The sequence below is a fragment of the Centruroides vittatus genome, unplaced genomic scaffold, assembly GCF_030686945.1.
Source record: "Centruroides vittatus isolate TY-2023 unplaced genomic scaffold, ASM3068694v2 contig_18, whole genome shotgun sequence".
Classification (NCBI taxonomy): Eukaryota; Metazoa; Arthropoda; class Arachnida; order Scorpiones; family Buthidae; genus Centruroides; species Centruroides vittatus.
Genome location: NW_027121101.1, coordinates 4988666 through 5005507, shown reverse-complemented (window position 1 = coordinate 5005507; position 16842 = coordinate 4988666). Strand labels below are relative to the sequence as shown.

Here is a 16842-nt window from a genome sequence, read left to right as displayed (position 1 = left end):
GATGAAACAAAATAAATTTATAAAAGTATTTGCAAGTATTAGGTTTGTTCTAACACAAGTCCCTAACTGGTTTAAAACTAGCATGCGCATTGTTCTTGGCTGTAAAATGACATTGCACATGCCTCGTACGGTTTCCTGCAATGCGCATGCCTCAGTATAACATCCTAATTTTAAAATGTTCAGGTCAACAATTTTGAAAAAATGCAACACTGAGCACGGCACTTTTCAGAATGTAACTACAAGAGATATCCGTAGTTTCTTACACAAACTGACAATGTATTTTCACTTCTAGTAACAACAAATTAAAGAAATATATTTTTAAAAAAGGAAACATTCTTTAAACTTGCTAATAAGAATAAACACTCATTGTCAATTATAACACAAAGAAAGCTGAAAATAGTTTCTAATGAACAATAACGAAAAATTAGCACCTTGATAAAGATTTGAGCTTTGTAAATGTTGTTTATGTTGTTTTAAAATATTAAAAGAATTTCAACACATTAGCATGTGGTTGAGTAATGAAAATGATAGAATCAAAAGATAAAAATTTGATCGACAAAATTAGTTTTCAGTAAAAGTAATTATTTACAAGCCGTACATTGGCATTTTTTCCCCCTTGATTTTTAGAAAAAAAAAAAAAAAAAAAAAAAAAAAATTATTTGAAAAAGTGAAAGCTTTCGAGATTTTTATCGTTTATGTTATCATTATTACCTTTTAAATGTAATTAATTAGGCCATTTTTATTTAATAAATAGTAATAAATGATGATAACTCATCATTCAATTACCTCTTTCTTAAATATTCCAAAAGTAGCACCACAACCATAACAAGACATGTTCCAAATTAAAAGCTTTCTACCATTTTGATTTTCGTTCTTGATTTTGACGCTTGAGGCGCTCTTTTTACTAGATTCACTTCTAGTACCTGTTCGTAACCAAGCTCCTAGAATATATTCTAGGATCTTGGTTCGTAACGGCGTTTATAATTTCATACAAAATGCTAATAATGAGAATTACTCATTAAATATAGCGAATTATTTTCTGTCATAAAACAAAAAATATTTATTAAGGCTAAAGTAAAAGTACGTTTTGCTAGAAAGAAGTAAAACAACTTTATTTTACGAAAGACAGGAATTTAAATTGAAAGCGCTTTCCAATTCTTAGAGATTTCATTTATACATTTTTTATTTATATTATAAAGATATTAATACTATCATCTTCAGTTCAATTAAAATATATTTTTAAAAGAACTTTTTGAAAATAATATTTGAAATGATGAAATCAGATATTTATAAATATTTAATTTATCGGTAACAGTGGTCACTTTGAACTCCTAGAATAGATTTCACTTGATCTCTGCTACTAACGTCATGCCAATGGCGTTTAACTGTAATCAACTGTACTGGCATGTTTATTTAATTACAGATAAATTATTAATACAGTTTTCTTGATATTAATATGATTAAAATCTTTGAATGTTTATACTATTTACAAAAATTATCGCATTTAATTTGAAAATTTCTGTAAGTCATTTAGTAATTCAACCATGGGCCGGATGGCCGAGCGGTCAAGGTGGCTGCCTACCGCTCTGGGGGACCCGGGATCTATTTCGGACTGGTCGAAAAATCCCCAGGAATTTTTCTGGGTTGGTCCGTCGGGCCCCGTCCCTCACCACTCTGCCGCCCCATTGGGGCTTGGCCGAACCCATAATGGGCTTGCTAAAAGAGGCCCTCTTAGTGCCCACAAGATGGAAAGAAAAAAACAAAAAAGCTATTTGTTATAAGATAATATAAAAGTACTGTACATATGATAGAAGTATTAAAATATTTAAAGAATATTTTTAACAGTTTACAAGATAGTTGTTTTTATTTAAATTAAACACTTGAATTTGAACAGTCGATAAAATAATTTATAGCGTAATTTATAATTTGAAAAAAGAACACGTTGTTTCTGCTACACTCTCCGAGATACTACACGTGTTTAATTTAAAGATAAAAACTTATTGATAAACAAATTATCTACCAAGTGTGATGAAAAATTTATTACAGAACTATCTACATCTATATCTTCAACTTGTGTCCTCGTTTAAATTATCAAATTGTGTGGAACTGAATATGAGATATTTAATTCTCAACTTTGACCCATATTTTACAAATGATTCATTAACTGTTTTATTTGTTAATCACAAAATACTCAATAGAAATTTATTGCCATAATTTTTGATTATTCAGATAATAAGTATATAATTATTATTATATTATATCTCGTATAATTTATTTCGCGTATAAATTTGTACTAAAAATTTGTATCCAATGATTAGCTAAAGATTGCATTGGTCAAATGATAGTTCTCTAATCGGCGATGTAAAAATACGGAAGAGCTTAGTCATATCAAAGCCCAATTCTATAGAAGCACTAATTTTTCCTTTTTTTTTTTTTTTTTTTTTTTTTTTTTTTTGTAACAATACGACATTTAATGTACTTTACAGCAGCGGTCGGCAACTGGTGGTCCGTAAACCATTGATGGTCCGCAAGAAACTTTGGGTGGTCCGTGGAGAAATTTGGACATTGATCAACTGAAGGTTACGCGAAGTATTACGAAAGAAATGCAAAATGCTTAGTTGCTTTTTTTCCACTCATTGGAGGTTTTTATTCGAATCTAAAACCAAATACGAAGTGACTGTTATTAATAAATAATGAACAATAAACAATATTGTGAGTGAGATTGTCGTCCTTCGTAGAAAGCGCTAAGAATCCATAAACTTATTTCAAACAAGCAGCAATGAATTGTAGGCTTGCATTAATTTGTTATAATTAAACACACGAGTTTCATTTTAAAAGAGTAAAATTGAACTTTTATGATTATTATTCTACAGATTTTGTATTGTATCGTTTAAAAAAATTTATGACAGCGGTCCGCGGGATTCAAAATTGTGAGTCTAGTGGTCCGTGAGGTCAGAAAGGTTGGCGACCACTGCTCTACAGTACATTCATTACTAATAACAAAGACTTAATCAATACTCGAATTGGAAAAACTTAAAGAAAACACATTTAAAAATTTCAAAAAAAAAAAAATTATTTTAGTCTTTAAATGGGATTATTCCTAAATTACGTAATACTATGTTTATACTTTTCAACTATCATTTCCCCGTGACGCTCCGTAACGCTGTCTCATATACCCACCCTCGAAATTACATTAACGCATACTTTCAATCTTAATTGTACTAAAAAATAATGTTTCTTAATTATACTAAGGTATAATACATAAAACGAAGTGTTACATTTACATGTAATTAATAACAAGTAAAGTAACGTACATAAACAGCACGATTTTCTATGCAACACTTCAGAAACGAAATGAATTATTCTGTTGCCCGAAGGTTACGATCCTAGTACTACGTAACGTTTTTGTAAACACCTCCATCCTCTTGTAACACATCGTAACAATTATCTGCATACCCACCCATCTACCTGTATATCTGTGTTACGTAATTTAATGAACAGCCCGTATCACACTGTCTCTTAACAAGGGGAACGCTTTATTTCCTCCTTGTAATTTGAACGTTAGGTTTAAATCTATATACCAAAATGTTCTCTTCTTTATTATTAATCTTATTGTTACTATTATTATCAAACTTTCGTTTTTAAAATTTAGCCCGAACCATGCGAGAGTTAATAAATGTTTTTAATTAATAATTTTTGAAGTAAAAAAATTGATATGGGACTATCAAGACAAATGATTATGTACTTCTGGCATCATTATATATTAAATAAATATAATGATGCCAGGAATCATAATTTGTTTTGATATTGTCTTGACATAGGTAGGCAAAAGTCTTTAGTCTTTTTATTGGGATAAGTCATCTTCAGAATCATAATATATTGAAACTTTTGATGACTAGCGATTTGTTTAAGTTCGAAAATCATGACTGACAATCAAAAATAAATAAATGAATTATCAAAAAACATACTGTGCAAACCGGTATTTATTTTCTTTATTGGAATTTAAAAAATACAAGAAGTTGTTAAGAATGATAAATTGTAAAAATATTTCTTTATCACTTCAGATAAATTATTGAATAAAAGTAATTCAATACATCTTAAGAATTTATGAAACTTGATACCTTACATTCCGTTTATCGGGATTTGAGTATAGTAGCAGTCATTTTTGTCCTATGGCAAGTTATGACTATAAAACGTTAAACATTTTTATTATTATTATTTTTTATTAAACATTTTAAATTATAAATGTATTTAAAACAATTTTATGAAAAAACTCAATTATTTTAAATAACTTTATCGTATTACTGGAGATCCGCATTGAAAAACGTAGACATTTTCTCTGACTCGACAACCCGGAGAAGATATGCTGATTAAAAATGTCATTTATAATTTATTTATACAACTTTTTTAAATATTTAAAATATAATTTTTTTTATTTATTTTAGAAATTTTAACTGCAGTGAAACAGAATTTTAAATGAACATTTTATATTTCTCTTTTCATGTTCTGAATTACTCTAACAAAACCCTCTCAGGTAAATGTTCAGTTAGAGATTAAAAGTTTGTTCTTACTTTTTGAAAATCATGACTGATTTAAATTTCAATAAAGAAAATAAATAGCTGCTTGCACAGTATGCAGTTTTTGATGATTCATTTATTAATTATTTTTGATTGTCAATTTGGGTCGGGAAAACGATTCCTTAACTTCTTCACGTGACTAGCTAGGACAGGTCAAGAGATAACTGATAATGAAGATTATTTTAGTCAATAAAATGATTGAGATAAAGTTCAAGTTCGCAGTGGAAAATTTTAGATTAGAAAGTTTATTCTAATTTTCTGCCAAGCAGTCAGCTGTTCGTGTGTTAAAAAGGATAGGAAATACTCGGGCAATGGGAGGCACCTTAGTTGAGTGTCCATTATTTCTACTGTTTTTAGTATTGCTTTATTAAATTTTTGTCAATACGGAATCTGAATGTGGGTCAACGAAAATATAGAGTTGGAATTATTTGTAAATAGTACCGTACTTAAAAAAAAAAAACAATTTTATTTGAAATAGCGTTTTTAACTCTTCTTGTCCAACCACATAGGGCAGGGGTCACCAAACTACTGCTCGCGGGCCGGATCTGGACCGTTGCCGCACTGTGCCACAAACGAGTTAAAATATAATTATTTATAGAGAAATATCATAGATTATAGATGAACTTATTATGTAAAAAAATTAAAATAAGTGTAAGTAAAAGTGCCAAAATTGGTCCAATCTGATTTTTGCATCTGACAGTAATATAATTTTTAGATAAATCAGTGAAATAAAAAATTCGGCAACGTTTTGCGACTTTGAATATTAGAGCACTTTTTGTGTAAGTACTGTACCTGCAATGAAGTTTCTACGGGAAGTGATTGTTTGTGTGTAAATGGTAAATAAACATGCTGATCGTCTTTATTGTGTATTCAATATGCTGTATTGAACAAAATGGTTATACGGCCGGCGCTCGTCGTTCTCTGTTATCTGGTCCGCAGTGAAAAAAGTTTGGTGACCCCTGACATAGGGCAAAGGGGAGATACACTATGAGAAAAAATCAATATCAGTGCAACAACTTTTCGTCAGGCGCAGAATTTCTATACGTATCAATCATTGAAACTAAACTGGGAAACCATTTCTTCGTCAGCAGTAGACCTACATTTTTTTATTTTTTATTTTTTAGTTTTGAATAGATTGAACAGGTTTGAGAGTCACAATTCTTCTTGCCCGATTCTTCCTGCCCAGAATGACATGCCACTTTTTAACAGCCGCTATTTTAATTATTAATGAGTTCATTCTTAATCTTGTAGTGAAGTTGTCTTGCCTTTTAGTGGTTCTTCCGTTCTGCTAGTTGATTAATAAGTCTAATCAACTAGCAGCCATAATGATATTAGCAAAACCGTCGACAATCTATCTGAAAATGAACTACAGTAGAGCATCGATTATCCGACTTAATTGGGGACTGGGGTTGGTCGAATTACTGAAAAGTCGGATAACCGAAAAGTATGAAAAAATACATTATTAGTATAGTGTATTAGGCCTGGTTTAAATACTAGCCTCCCTTTCATGGTCGAGTCAGTGCTGCCAGCTAAAACATGCAAAAATTTAACAAAAATAATATTAAAGTAGCCAAGACATAACCAAATATTGTAGCGCCACATCACTAGCGGACATTTGAATTTGCCGACTAGAACGCGGTCGGTTAACCGATAAGTCGGTTAATCGGGGTCGGATAATCGATGTTCCACACTATATATATATATATCATTCTTGGTAAATAAAAGAAAAAACACGTTTAACTCATTAACCTCAAGATTTGTTATAAATACACCATCATAAATTTCAACAATTTGCGCCGGCTATCATCAGAAAGCATTGACAGTTTTTCCAACAAGCTAAAATAGCTTGATTTAAATATTTTTCAGTGCAAGTCTTCCCCATTCAGCAGATTTTTAAAGGAATCTAATGGATTACCTATGACGTAACTAGATCTTTCGACACTACCGAATATAATTTGTTTATTTTTGTCTATTTTTACCTATTTGTAATTAAATTTTGTTCACCACGAAACAAAATATAAAGTTATAAACACACGAACACATTTTCATGACGAATCTTTGGCCATTCAGCTTTAGTAGCTCACTGTTGTCAGTTTTGTTTTTATCTAATCTATGTATTTCTAATTTTCGACGTTTGGCCTGGTCTAGCGGGTCAATCGCTTACGGATGTCCCCAATTTTAGGTAAGGATGAAGTCTGGAACACCAACTCAACATTTACCTAGAAGGATTTCCTTATAAGAAATTCGAATGTTATTGGAATCTCCTTCCTAATGGAGACTAGGGTTTCTCAAACGGTTGATTTTTAACCCGGGAAATTTTTCTTATCTCGGGAAATCCCGTAAATTTCTTAAAAATTCACTTTTTTCTTATTTTATGTTAAGGTTGAGGAAATTTTGCAAATAGAAAGTATAATTAACTCATAAACTGTCAGAATACATTTGTATTTTTTAATTTTAAACCTACTTATTAGTTTTTTTTAAATTTTTGCTCGTTATGGCACGTCACAAATGGTCAATAATCAATACGTAACTTATTTGTAGCAGGACTCTCAAAACTCTTTACCAGTAATATCTGGAATAATTGTGCTCATGCTGTCTTAATTTTTAACCATGCCCAGTAGCTTCAATGACTGCGTAACGCCAAGTTGTGCAAATTGGGCAAGGATACAAACGAGTACGAAGTCAGCGAGTATGAAGTTTTTCTTCATAATCTGATTATTAAAGACAAACGAACTGCCGAATTATTGGGCTGTGATGTTTTTATTCAAGCAGTCGAGGTAGACAAATCAAGAATACTAGAGAACAAAAGTACTACAATCTCGAAAACGAACTAGAAATCTCTCAGGAATCAGGTGAAAAACACATAATATTTGTCTTCTCTTAAATGCATTAAACACGATTCCAATCACATCAATTGAATCGGAAAAGCCATTCTCGGTAGCAAGACTTTTCATTACTAAAATAAGAATTAGATTGAGTGATCGGAGTATTGACCATCTTTGCTTTTTAAAATCTTATAAAAATTTACAATAATATTTTGTAATTATAGTTTTATTTAAGTTCATCTTTTTAAATTTCAACTCAATTCAAAGCATTTTTATTGTTGTTATTGTATGCAGTTTCCAGCAAACTTTAATAAATTTTTTCTATTTGTGAAAATTTCTACGTAACTCAAAGGTAATTTTTAATATATATCTTACACAGCATTATTAATATGATTTTGGAGGTTACAGAACGTATTAAATTACTTTAAAAAACGAAAAATAATTATATCATTTGATTTCATGATATTTTGTATATCTTAAAAATAATTAATTTTGTCCCAAGATATCGGGAAACAGTTCACTTTTATCCCGGAATCCCGGGACAAGCAAAAGACCGGGAAGTGAGAAACCCCAGTGGAGACGTTCTGTTCTTATGTTCTCACTCTGGTTTTGTATTTATTCATTTAAAATAAAACTATAATTTTATTTAGGAAAAAATTTTATTCAAATTTAAAAAGCCCCTATATAAATTAATATAACTAACTTTTGCTTTTTAGCATATATATCATTTCATTTACATTTTTAATATACTGTATTATATTAAGAGATAATTTTATTAGCAATCCTATTTAACATCTCTTTATGTATACAGTATAAAATTATATTGACTATTAAATAATTATATTAATCGAAGATCGAAGAATTAATTGTAATATCGAAGAGACAAAATATTTTCCGCGAGGTGATCTTCAATTTTTGGGCAGTGTCCTTGCCCGTACATGCGTTAATTACGTAACTGAACTTTTAACGCTATTATTTAGTTTAACACTTAAAATGGATCATCGCCTGAGAAAAGACAACTGCCTAATTAATTAATTGACTGTATAACTTGAATATTTTCTTGGCAGCATAATGCAACGTTCATTATAAATTAAAAACTCGTGACATTTCGATTTGCGTTCTGACGTCATAAGGATATTATCTATTATCAATATTTAATTTATTAAATTTCGTGTTAGATTAAGCACACTTTTGTTTAAATCTCGCCTTTTTCGACATCAGTTATTGAAAATACGGCTTTTAAAAATATTTTATTTATCACTTATTGTCAAGTGTAAACGAAGTCACTTTTATAAATATTTTGCATAAAATTTTATTGCCGTTAATCGAATTGTTTTATGTTGAAATCGTCCGAATTTTACGAAAAATCTTCTATAATTCGCGAAATTATTATTTTAACGGCGATTTATTTATTTTTATTTATTTATTTATCGATGAAATTAAAATTATTAGAGTGTAATTTTCGCATTCAATAGCTATTTATTTATTTATTTTATTCGGCTTTTAAAATTTAATTTATTAAAACGGATAGAAATTCGTATTAATTTAATACGAAATAAAATCGCACTTTTTCCGATTTTCTATCGTTATTTTTAACCGATTCGGTTTGAAACTCGATAGTGATACGGATGAAACTACACGTGATTTCCATTCTGGATGCATATGCTATAGTAATCATTACACACACAAGCCTCTCTGCCATTGGTGAGAATAACGTGACGTCGAAATTAAATTTCTTCGTGATTGGCCAATAGCATCGGATTTTCAGACAAGAGGTAATAAAACGTTGTGAAATAGACGTGTTCCGGTCTCGATGGACTGGAATCGCACGATGGAGGATAGCGGAAGATTAACGACAAATGGCGAATTGCCTCCTAGTAACATCAAAAGATTTAAGAGAGACGCTAACACGGCAACAGTTGTTTTGGGTGCTCAATGGGGTGACGAAGGAAAAGGAAAGATCGTCGATATGTTGGCAGGAAAAGCAGACGTTGTCTGTCGATGTCAGGTAAATCTCGGTTTTTGTGATTATTAATAGCGATCCAGAAGTTAATTATTAATGCACTTCCAATATAAATCGATTATAACCACTTACGGGACATAAATATTTGAAACTGATATAACTTAATGTATTATTTGGTATGTTATGAAATTCCATTGTAATTTTTAAAAGAGGACAGAGGATATTACACATATATATATTATATTTATGTCCTCTGTCCTCTCGTAACTGTAAATGGACAATCTCATAAATAATGATGAATACAAACAATACCAGCACAAATCCATATTAAAATTTTATTAAGAACAATTAGAACAATGTATTTGTTTAGAATGAGATTTAAAATTTCATGTGAATAATTTTTTAATAATGTGACAAATTTTAAGCATAAATAATTTACAAGCACTCTTCTATATATATATTTTGTTAATGTATAAAAGTTGATTAAATCATATTTAACTTTTAAAGTATTCCTCAACCATTTCTAGACTTCTTTTAAATTTAAATATTCTATTTATGAAAATTTAGTTTGAAAAGAATTCAGATAAAAAATCCAAATGTAAGAACAAATGTGAAATATACGTATTTTGAAATAAGATCATTGTTTTATTTTATAATGCAATATCTAAGAACTAAATTTTCTCTATAAGATGCATGTGTGTGAAAATTTACTTATATGATGAAACATTTAAGATCTGTTGTGAACACATGAAGTAATAAGTTTGTGCTGTTTATAGAATAAGTATATTAGGTCAACATGCTCTGCTTTATCAGCATAAATCATTTATAAATAATTATAGTTCTGCTAATATTTTTGTAATTTTTCTTATTCTCGTTAGGTAACTATAGTCTTTTATTATTACAAAATTCATTATTGAATATTAGATTGATTAATAATTGTATGATGAAATTATGATATTACTTTGACTTTAAATACTGAAGGACTTTAGAAATGGAAAGTTTTGCTAAAAATTTTTAATTGCTAATAATTTACAGTGAACATATGATTATTCAGTGTCAATTAAATATGTTTATGAAGTGAGTAACCACCAATTCATTAATGTTCTGAAATTTACTATTACTTGCCAAGATGAATTTTGAAATTTACAGAATGAATAATTAATTTTTTTATGAAATGAATTTTCTTTTTAAATAAAATTGTAATTATAAAAATATATTAAAAGATATAATACTTTGTAAAATATAATTTTTTTTCCCATTAATTTATATTTGTTTAACTTTTGAAACAAAATAAAGATATTTTCTTTATATGAAATGAAAAACAATTGTTATTAAAATTTAGTTTTTTATTTTAGAAATATTAATCTTTTAATCAAGAATTGCAAAAGTTTTATTGGTGAAAAACTGACAACTTAATTTATCTTACCTTCTATATTTTTAACAAGAAAATTAAGTTCAAAGTACAAAACAACTTACTGATATATTAAATCTGATAAAACTTTAAAAGTATGAAATTTTATCATATTTATGTCTGTAAAACATGTATACATCTTACATGATTTTTGAACTAAGACTATATTGTCTGCAATCTAATATTCTGTTAATAAAATTAAATACATTGTTTAATATATGCTTTTTCAAATATTTAATTAAAATTAAGAAAATAAAAGTTAACATTTAATCTTTGAGATATTTTATATTCATGATTTAAGTTGAAAAATTTAAGTCATATGAATGTTATAAGGTTGGAATTAAATAAATCAGCAAAGATATTTTATTTCTTTACTATTCTAATAATTAATTATAAACTTTTATTTCAACTTTAAAAACTTCAATACATTCAAATAATTATTATAAGTTAAATAATGAATAATTCTATTAAAATTTCAAAATGGAAATATATTTCTAGCAATATTAAAATAGGAGAAATAAGTAATTAAATAAAGAAGTTAGTTAAAATCTAGATTTTGTTCATATGTTATTATCATAATCATAAACTAGAGATATATATCTTTTTTGGTATATTAAACATTTCTAACATATCTAAAAAATGAAATTAATATATACAGTATTGGTTATAATAAATAAAAATATCAAAATTAACAAAGTAAAAAAAATTACATTAATATATTTTATAATGTATAATTTGCTGTGAGTGACTAATGATATATACTAATGTTACAAAATGTGTTGCTATGTAAAACACCTTGAACGTAAATATATAAAATGTTTATTTAGACATTGAGAAATGTCTAGAAAGCAATAGGATTTGTGTGAAATTCTAAGACAAGAATGATCACTCAGATTGTTCTTTCTGTTAACCTTATAACTGAAATAATTCTTAATTTATATATTCTATTTATATTGAAGTATATATAGATTTAGATAGTATATATTGTAATACTTTTTAAAAAAGTTAAGTAATTTATAATAATTTTATAATATTGAACTTATTAGAGTAGGGATGAAATATCCTGTGAGCATTGCTTTGTCAAAAACTGTTTGAGGTTTTGATTTTAGTAATAGAGGATATTTTTTAAAACACTTTATACAATTCTAATAGTTTAACTCTTTAAATTGTGTTTTTTGATCATAATTAACAGATGTCATTAATACATATTCACTAAAGGAGTAATTATGGCAATTTTTTATCCTTATTATAACATTAAAAAATTATTAGCACTTATAATAAAAAAAATATCCAATTTAAAAGATAGTTTTTAAAATTATTATAGATACAAAAATGATTGAATAAACTTATCAATCAATTTTTTTGTTTAGAATTTTAACTATTTAAAAAATACTTTTACAATATTTATAAATATTTTTTATAAAAAATTTGATGTGCTATTTAGCAGAAAAAATAGTAAAATATTGGATAGATACAAGGATGTTTAGTATAAAAAAAATATTCATAGCAAAAACTTTGTTATTTTATATTGTATTTTTCTTAGTATTATATTTGTGATCTTTTTTAATTTTATTTTTAGAGACAACATACATAATGGATTTACTTTTTTCATATCAAGCTGTGATTACAAGATATTTGTAGTTTCCACTCAAACTTTTAATGAAAACTGTATTGTTTTTAAAATAATATATTAGCATCATCAATGTGTTTTGTCTGTAGTTTTCAGGTATACTTGACTTGAGAGATTTTTACATCTGAAGATGGGAGGAATCTCAAGGCAAGAATAGAATATAAAATATTAATTTCAATAATAATTTTGAAATAAATTATATAAACCTAGATTATTCAAGTCATGGAAAAATTTAGTTACCAAATATAAATTAAAATTACCAAAATATTTCTTTAAATAATCCTATAATTTTAAAATTTAGTAATTAAATTTTCAGGTTTTATCTACATGTTGGCAGTACTTTTAATGCTGAATGTTTTTGAAAAATTTTATTTCTAGCATCTGAAGCTGCCAATGCTAAAATTACAAGAATTACATTTGTGGAAAATTACTTATAGCTAGATGCTTAAGACATCTTGAAGAAATGTTCTTAGTACTTGTAGAATAATAACTCAGTACTGATGTGTATAGGATGACATTAAAAGAAACATTCTTTTCTTTCCCAAACATCCAAAAATTTTCTAAACTGTTGATTTAAGTTTTATAAACTGCTACAAAATTTGAGCATATTTTTAATTTACTCATGCATGTTTATTTCTCTTTTAGCTTTTTAAGTTATAGAATTTTTATTGTCTGCAATTTTTTTTTAGACAAGTGACACTAATTATTTCATTTCTGGATTGGCAAACTTTCAGATTGTATACTTCATATTTTATTCCTCTTGTGGAGTTGCAAAAAAAGATGCCAAATTTTTTAGTAAGCTTAATTTGGAGATCCAAATTCCATCTTTGTTTCCTTTGGTTTAAGCTAATTTTTGTTTTAGCTCAATTAGATTGACTCTAATTTCTTATGCTATTTCATAGAAAAACCCTTTTTTCTTTTGCTAGCCAAATTCTCTGTTATTAATATGAATGAATTCAGGAAAACTGAATTTACGTGTTCTGAGCTGACTTTGCTTTTTCATAAATCTTATTGGTTAAAGACTTCTAATGCTAGGCCTATGTATTGAAAGGCAGAATAATTCATTACCCTTAACAATTCTAGTTTAGTTTAAACCTGTTTCATTTAAAAATTGGCAAAATTATATTCAATTCAAATACTCAAAGCTGGGTATAAGTTAATAAACACTGCACAAATAACCAATATCCAGGAAGAAGAAACTATAAGAAAGCAAACATTTTTATCTGTATTTTAATGGGCATTGCCGTATATCCATGTTTAACAAGACAATGTCCATTAAACAGAATGAAAGGATGATCCCCATGAAATACAGATGAAAACATTTGCCTTCTTGTAGTTTCTTCTTGCGGAATATTGGTTATATGTGCAGTGTTTGTTATAGTTTTTCCATTTATAGTAAATCTTTAAAATAAATTGGAACCATTAATATAGGGTACCTCAAAAGTGATTATTTATTTTGTAAAATAATAGAAATTATAAAAAGCACCTTTCAGGCATGAAAAATTTACATACTTAGACCCATATAGTATGTATTTTATTTAATTTAATGATTAGTTTCTGCATGGCCACTATCAATGTCTCTATAGAGTATAAAGTGATCAACTATTTTGCAGAACCCACATTCCAGCATTTCAGGTGTTATCATTTAAATAACTACAATGATATGATTTTGAAGGTCAGCCAAATTTCTAATTCTTCTGTGATATACTGCCGACCTTATGAATTTTCAAGGGTGTTTAATCAGATGAATGTTCATGCTCATGATTTCAATAACTGGGAAAACAGATGTTGAGATAATCTCAAATAGTTATGTAATAGCATGGTGTTCCATCATTTTGAAAGATGATCATGTCAAGAATACCATCCTGAAAATGTTGAGGTTCAAGGAATTGTTTGAGTATGTCAGGGTATATAGTTTCTGTAATTATAGTCTTCAAAAAATGTACGGTTCCTAAATCTTTGACTTAACCATTATGCCAGTTTAACAATTTTTAAACATATCTTTAATTTTGACATAATAGTCACTTTTGAAAACACTGTTTATAAAACTTCATATACTTTTGATTAATTCAGAAATACTTTATAAATTTTGAAAACTAAATAATGTATTCTTCAATTTCTGATGTAAATAGCCACATTTCTTTTGAATGACAAGGACTTAGCAGGCAAGAATATCATCCAATATAAATATTCTTGCCTGCTTAGTCCTTGACATTCAGAAGGAATGTGGCTGTCTATATTGGAGATTGAAAAATACATTATAGTAGAGCATCAATTATCCGACCCCCGATCAACCGTCACATCAGTTAACCGACCGTGTTCTAGTCGGCAAATTCAAATGTCCGCTAGTGATGTGGCGCTACAATATTTGGCTATGTCTTGGCTACTTTAATATTATTTTTGTTAAATGTTTGTGCGTTTTAGCTGGAAACACTGGCTCGACCATGAAAGGGAGGCCAGTATTTAAACTAGGCTTAATTTTCTATTTTTCTTTATTTCTGTATTTATTTTGTGCAAAATAAAGAAATAATTTAATGATTATTATTATTTAAAAAAAAAATTTGTTAGGCTTAACATCGATGAAAATTCAACGCAAAGTAGGTTAATAGCGATATACTAATTACATGGGATATACTAATACACTATACTAATAATGTATTTTTTCATACTTTTCAGTTATCCGTTTTTTCAGTTATTCGACCAACCTCAGTCCTCAACTGAGTCGGATAATCGATGCTCTACTATACTTCATAAATTTAGAAAACTAAATTTTCTGGATTTAATCAATATTATAACCCAAGCCATAATTCATAATGTGAGATTTATAATCATCATTTACATGAAAATAATGTGTATCTAAAAATTTTAATATTTAAAATGATATAATTAATTTTTCTTTTTGGTGACTGGTTTTAATGTCAAAAGTTTGAAAGATTAGAAAATTATAGATTATAGCTGATTTTAAGAGAATAAATGAGAAAATAGATGATGATGATAAAACTTTAAACAGAAAATAATAACTGTAGATAACTATTTTGACAGTAAAAATATAGTATTTATTAAATTGGTTTATTAAATTAAATAGAATTGGTTATATTTTTGTACATTTATTATAGATTAATTCACTATATGAGCACTACTTTACATTAAAAATAACTTCAAAACAATGTTATCTATTTCACTCAAGTATATATTGTTAAAAAAAAAATAAATTACAAGTGGATAGATGAAGGCTAAGTTGTAAACTTGGACTCGACATTCTTCTTTCCAGTAGAGATATTGGTTTTATGTGGAAACTTAGACTTAATTAGAATAGGGCAGTTAACTGATTTGAGAGCTTCTTTTGATATTTGGTTATTAATAATAGCCATATTAAAGAACAAATTTTTTTATATTATCATTTAGCTACATAAAAAAAATTAAACAAATTCAATATTTTTATTTTATTAATATAATCATACATGAGCCCAGGATTTTCTTTATTTGAAAAAATAATGACAATACAATGATCAAGTCTTTTAAATCCTTTTTACTCTATTCAGGAACTAAACAGTAGGCAATTTGAAGCAAAAACTTCATAAATGACCGATAAAAGCTATTAAAAAAATTACACAAAAATTATCTTTGTCAACCTTTCATTGTAGGATCCAAGATAATTTTTGTGTAATTTTTTTAATAGCTTTTATCGGTCATTTATGAAGTTTTTGCTTCAAATTGCCTACTGTTTAGTTCCTGAATAGAGTAAAAAGGATTTAAAGGACTTGATCATTGTTTGTATTGTCATTATTTTTTCAATTGAATTTGTTATTTGATCATGTGGATTAAAATTTGAAAAGGAGGTAGCTAGTTCTGATAATAAATTTGTTTCTTATATTTGCTGATTGAGAAAGAAACTGAAAATATTTAATAGTGGATTAAAGGAAGAAAATCATTAAACTTTTGTATAACCTTTTTTGCTACAATGATCCTATATCAAATGATTTTAGACTTTTTCTATCAGATTAAAAGAAATAGAACTAGATTATAAAATAATTATCAGTCAAGGAATGCTAATCTCAAGAAGGAATAATTTTACAAAGAGGTTTATTGCAAAATTATTGGAAAAAACAAATGAAGAATGAAATAAAAGCAGAAAGAAGATTAACACAAACACATTAACAAATGCAGTGAAAAGCAGCCAAAAAAGGAAAAAATTATCATCTGATCTCAGTATTATTCAAATTAATAGTGATTATTACTTTCCCTGCTCTATTTATGTATAACAGAGGGAAAGTATGGTGATTGGTCTAAAAATGACCAAGATTTTTACATTTTTGGACTCGGAACCTTGAAATGTTGAGAAATGCAAGAAAATTCAGGGAATTTGTGTGTGAGAGGGAGGGCATGGTTTTGTTCACCCTGCTTGAAGCTTAATAACTCCTGTATTGAATATTTCT

The 16842-nt window shown here is 27.7% G+C and overlaps 2 protein-coding genes across 2 annotated transcripts in view; one reads left to right on the top strand and one right to left on the bottom strand.

The window, feature by feature from the left end:
* Positions 1 to 917, bottom strand: part of LOC136969624 (abscission/NoCut checkpoint regulator) — a 45067-nt gene extending 44150 nt beyond the window's left edge. Inside the window, exon 1 of the mRNA XM_067263877.1 lies at positions 787 to 917. Coding sequence (XP_067119978.1) covers positions 787 to 834 — 48 coding nt within the window. The 5' untranslated portion in view covers positions 835 to 917. The remainder of the gene's footprint in view (positions 1 to 786) is intronic.
* Positions 918 to 9128: 8211 nt separating this feature from the next.
* Adss (adenylosuccinate synthetase) overlaps positions 9129 to 16842 on the top strand; it is a 43355-nt gene continuing 35641 nt past the window's right edge. Inside the window, exon 1 of the mRNA XM_067263874.1 lies at positions 9129 to 9410. Within this exon, the coding sequence (XP_067119975.1) occupies positions 9216 to 9410 (195 nt within the window). The 5' untranslated portion in view covers positions 9129 to 9215. The remainder of the gene's footprint in view (positions 9411 to 16842) is intronic.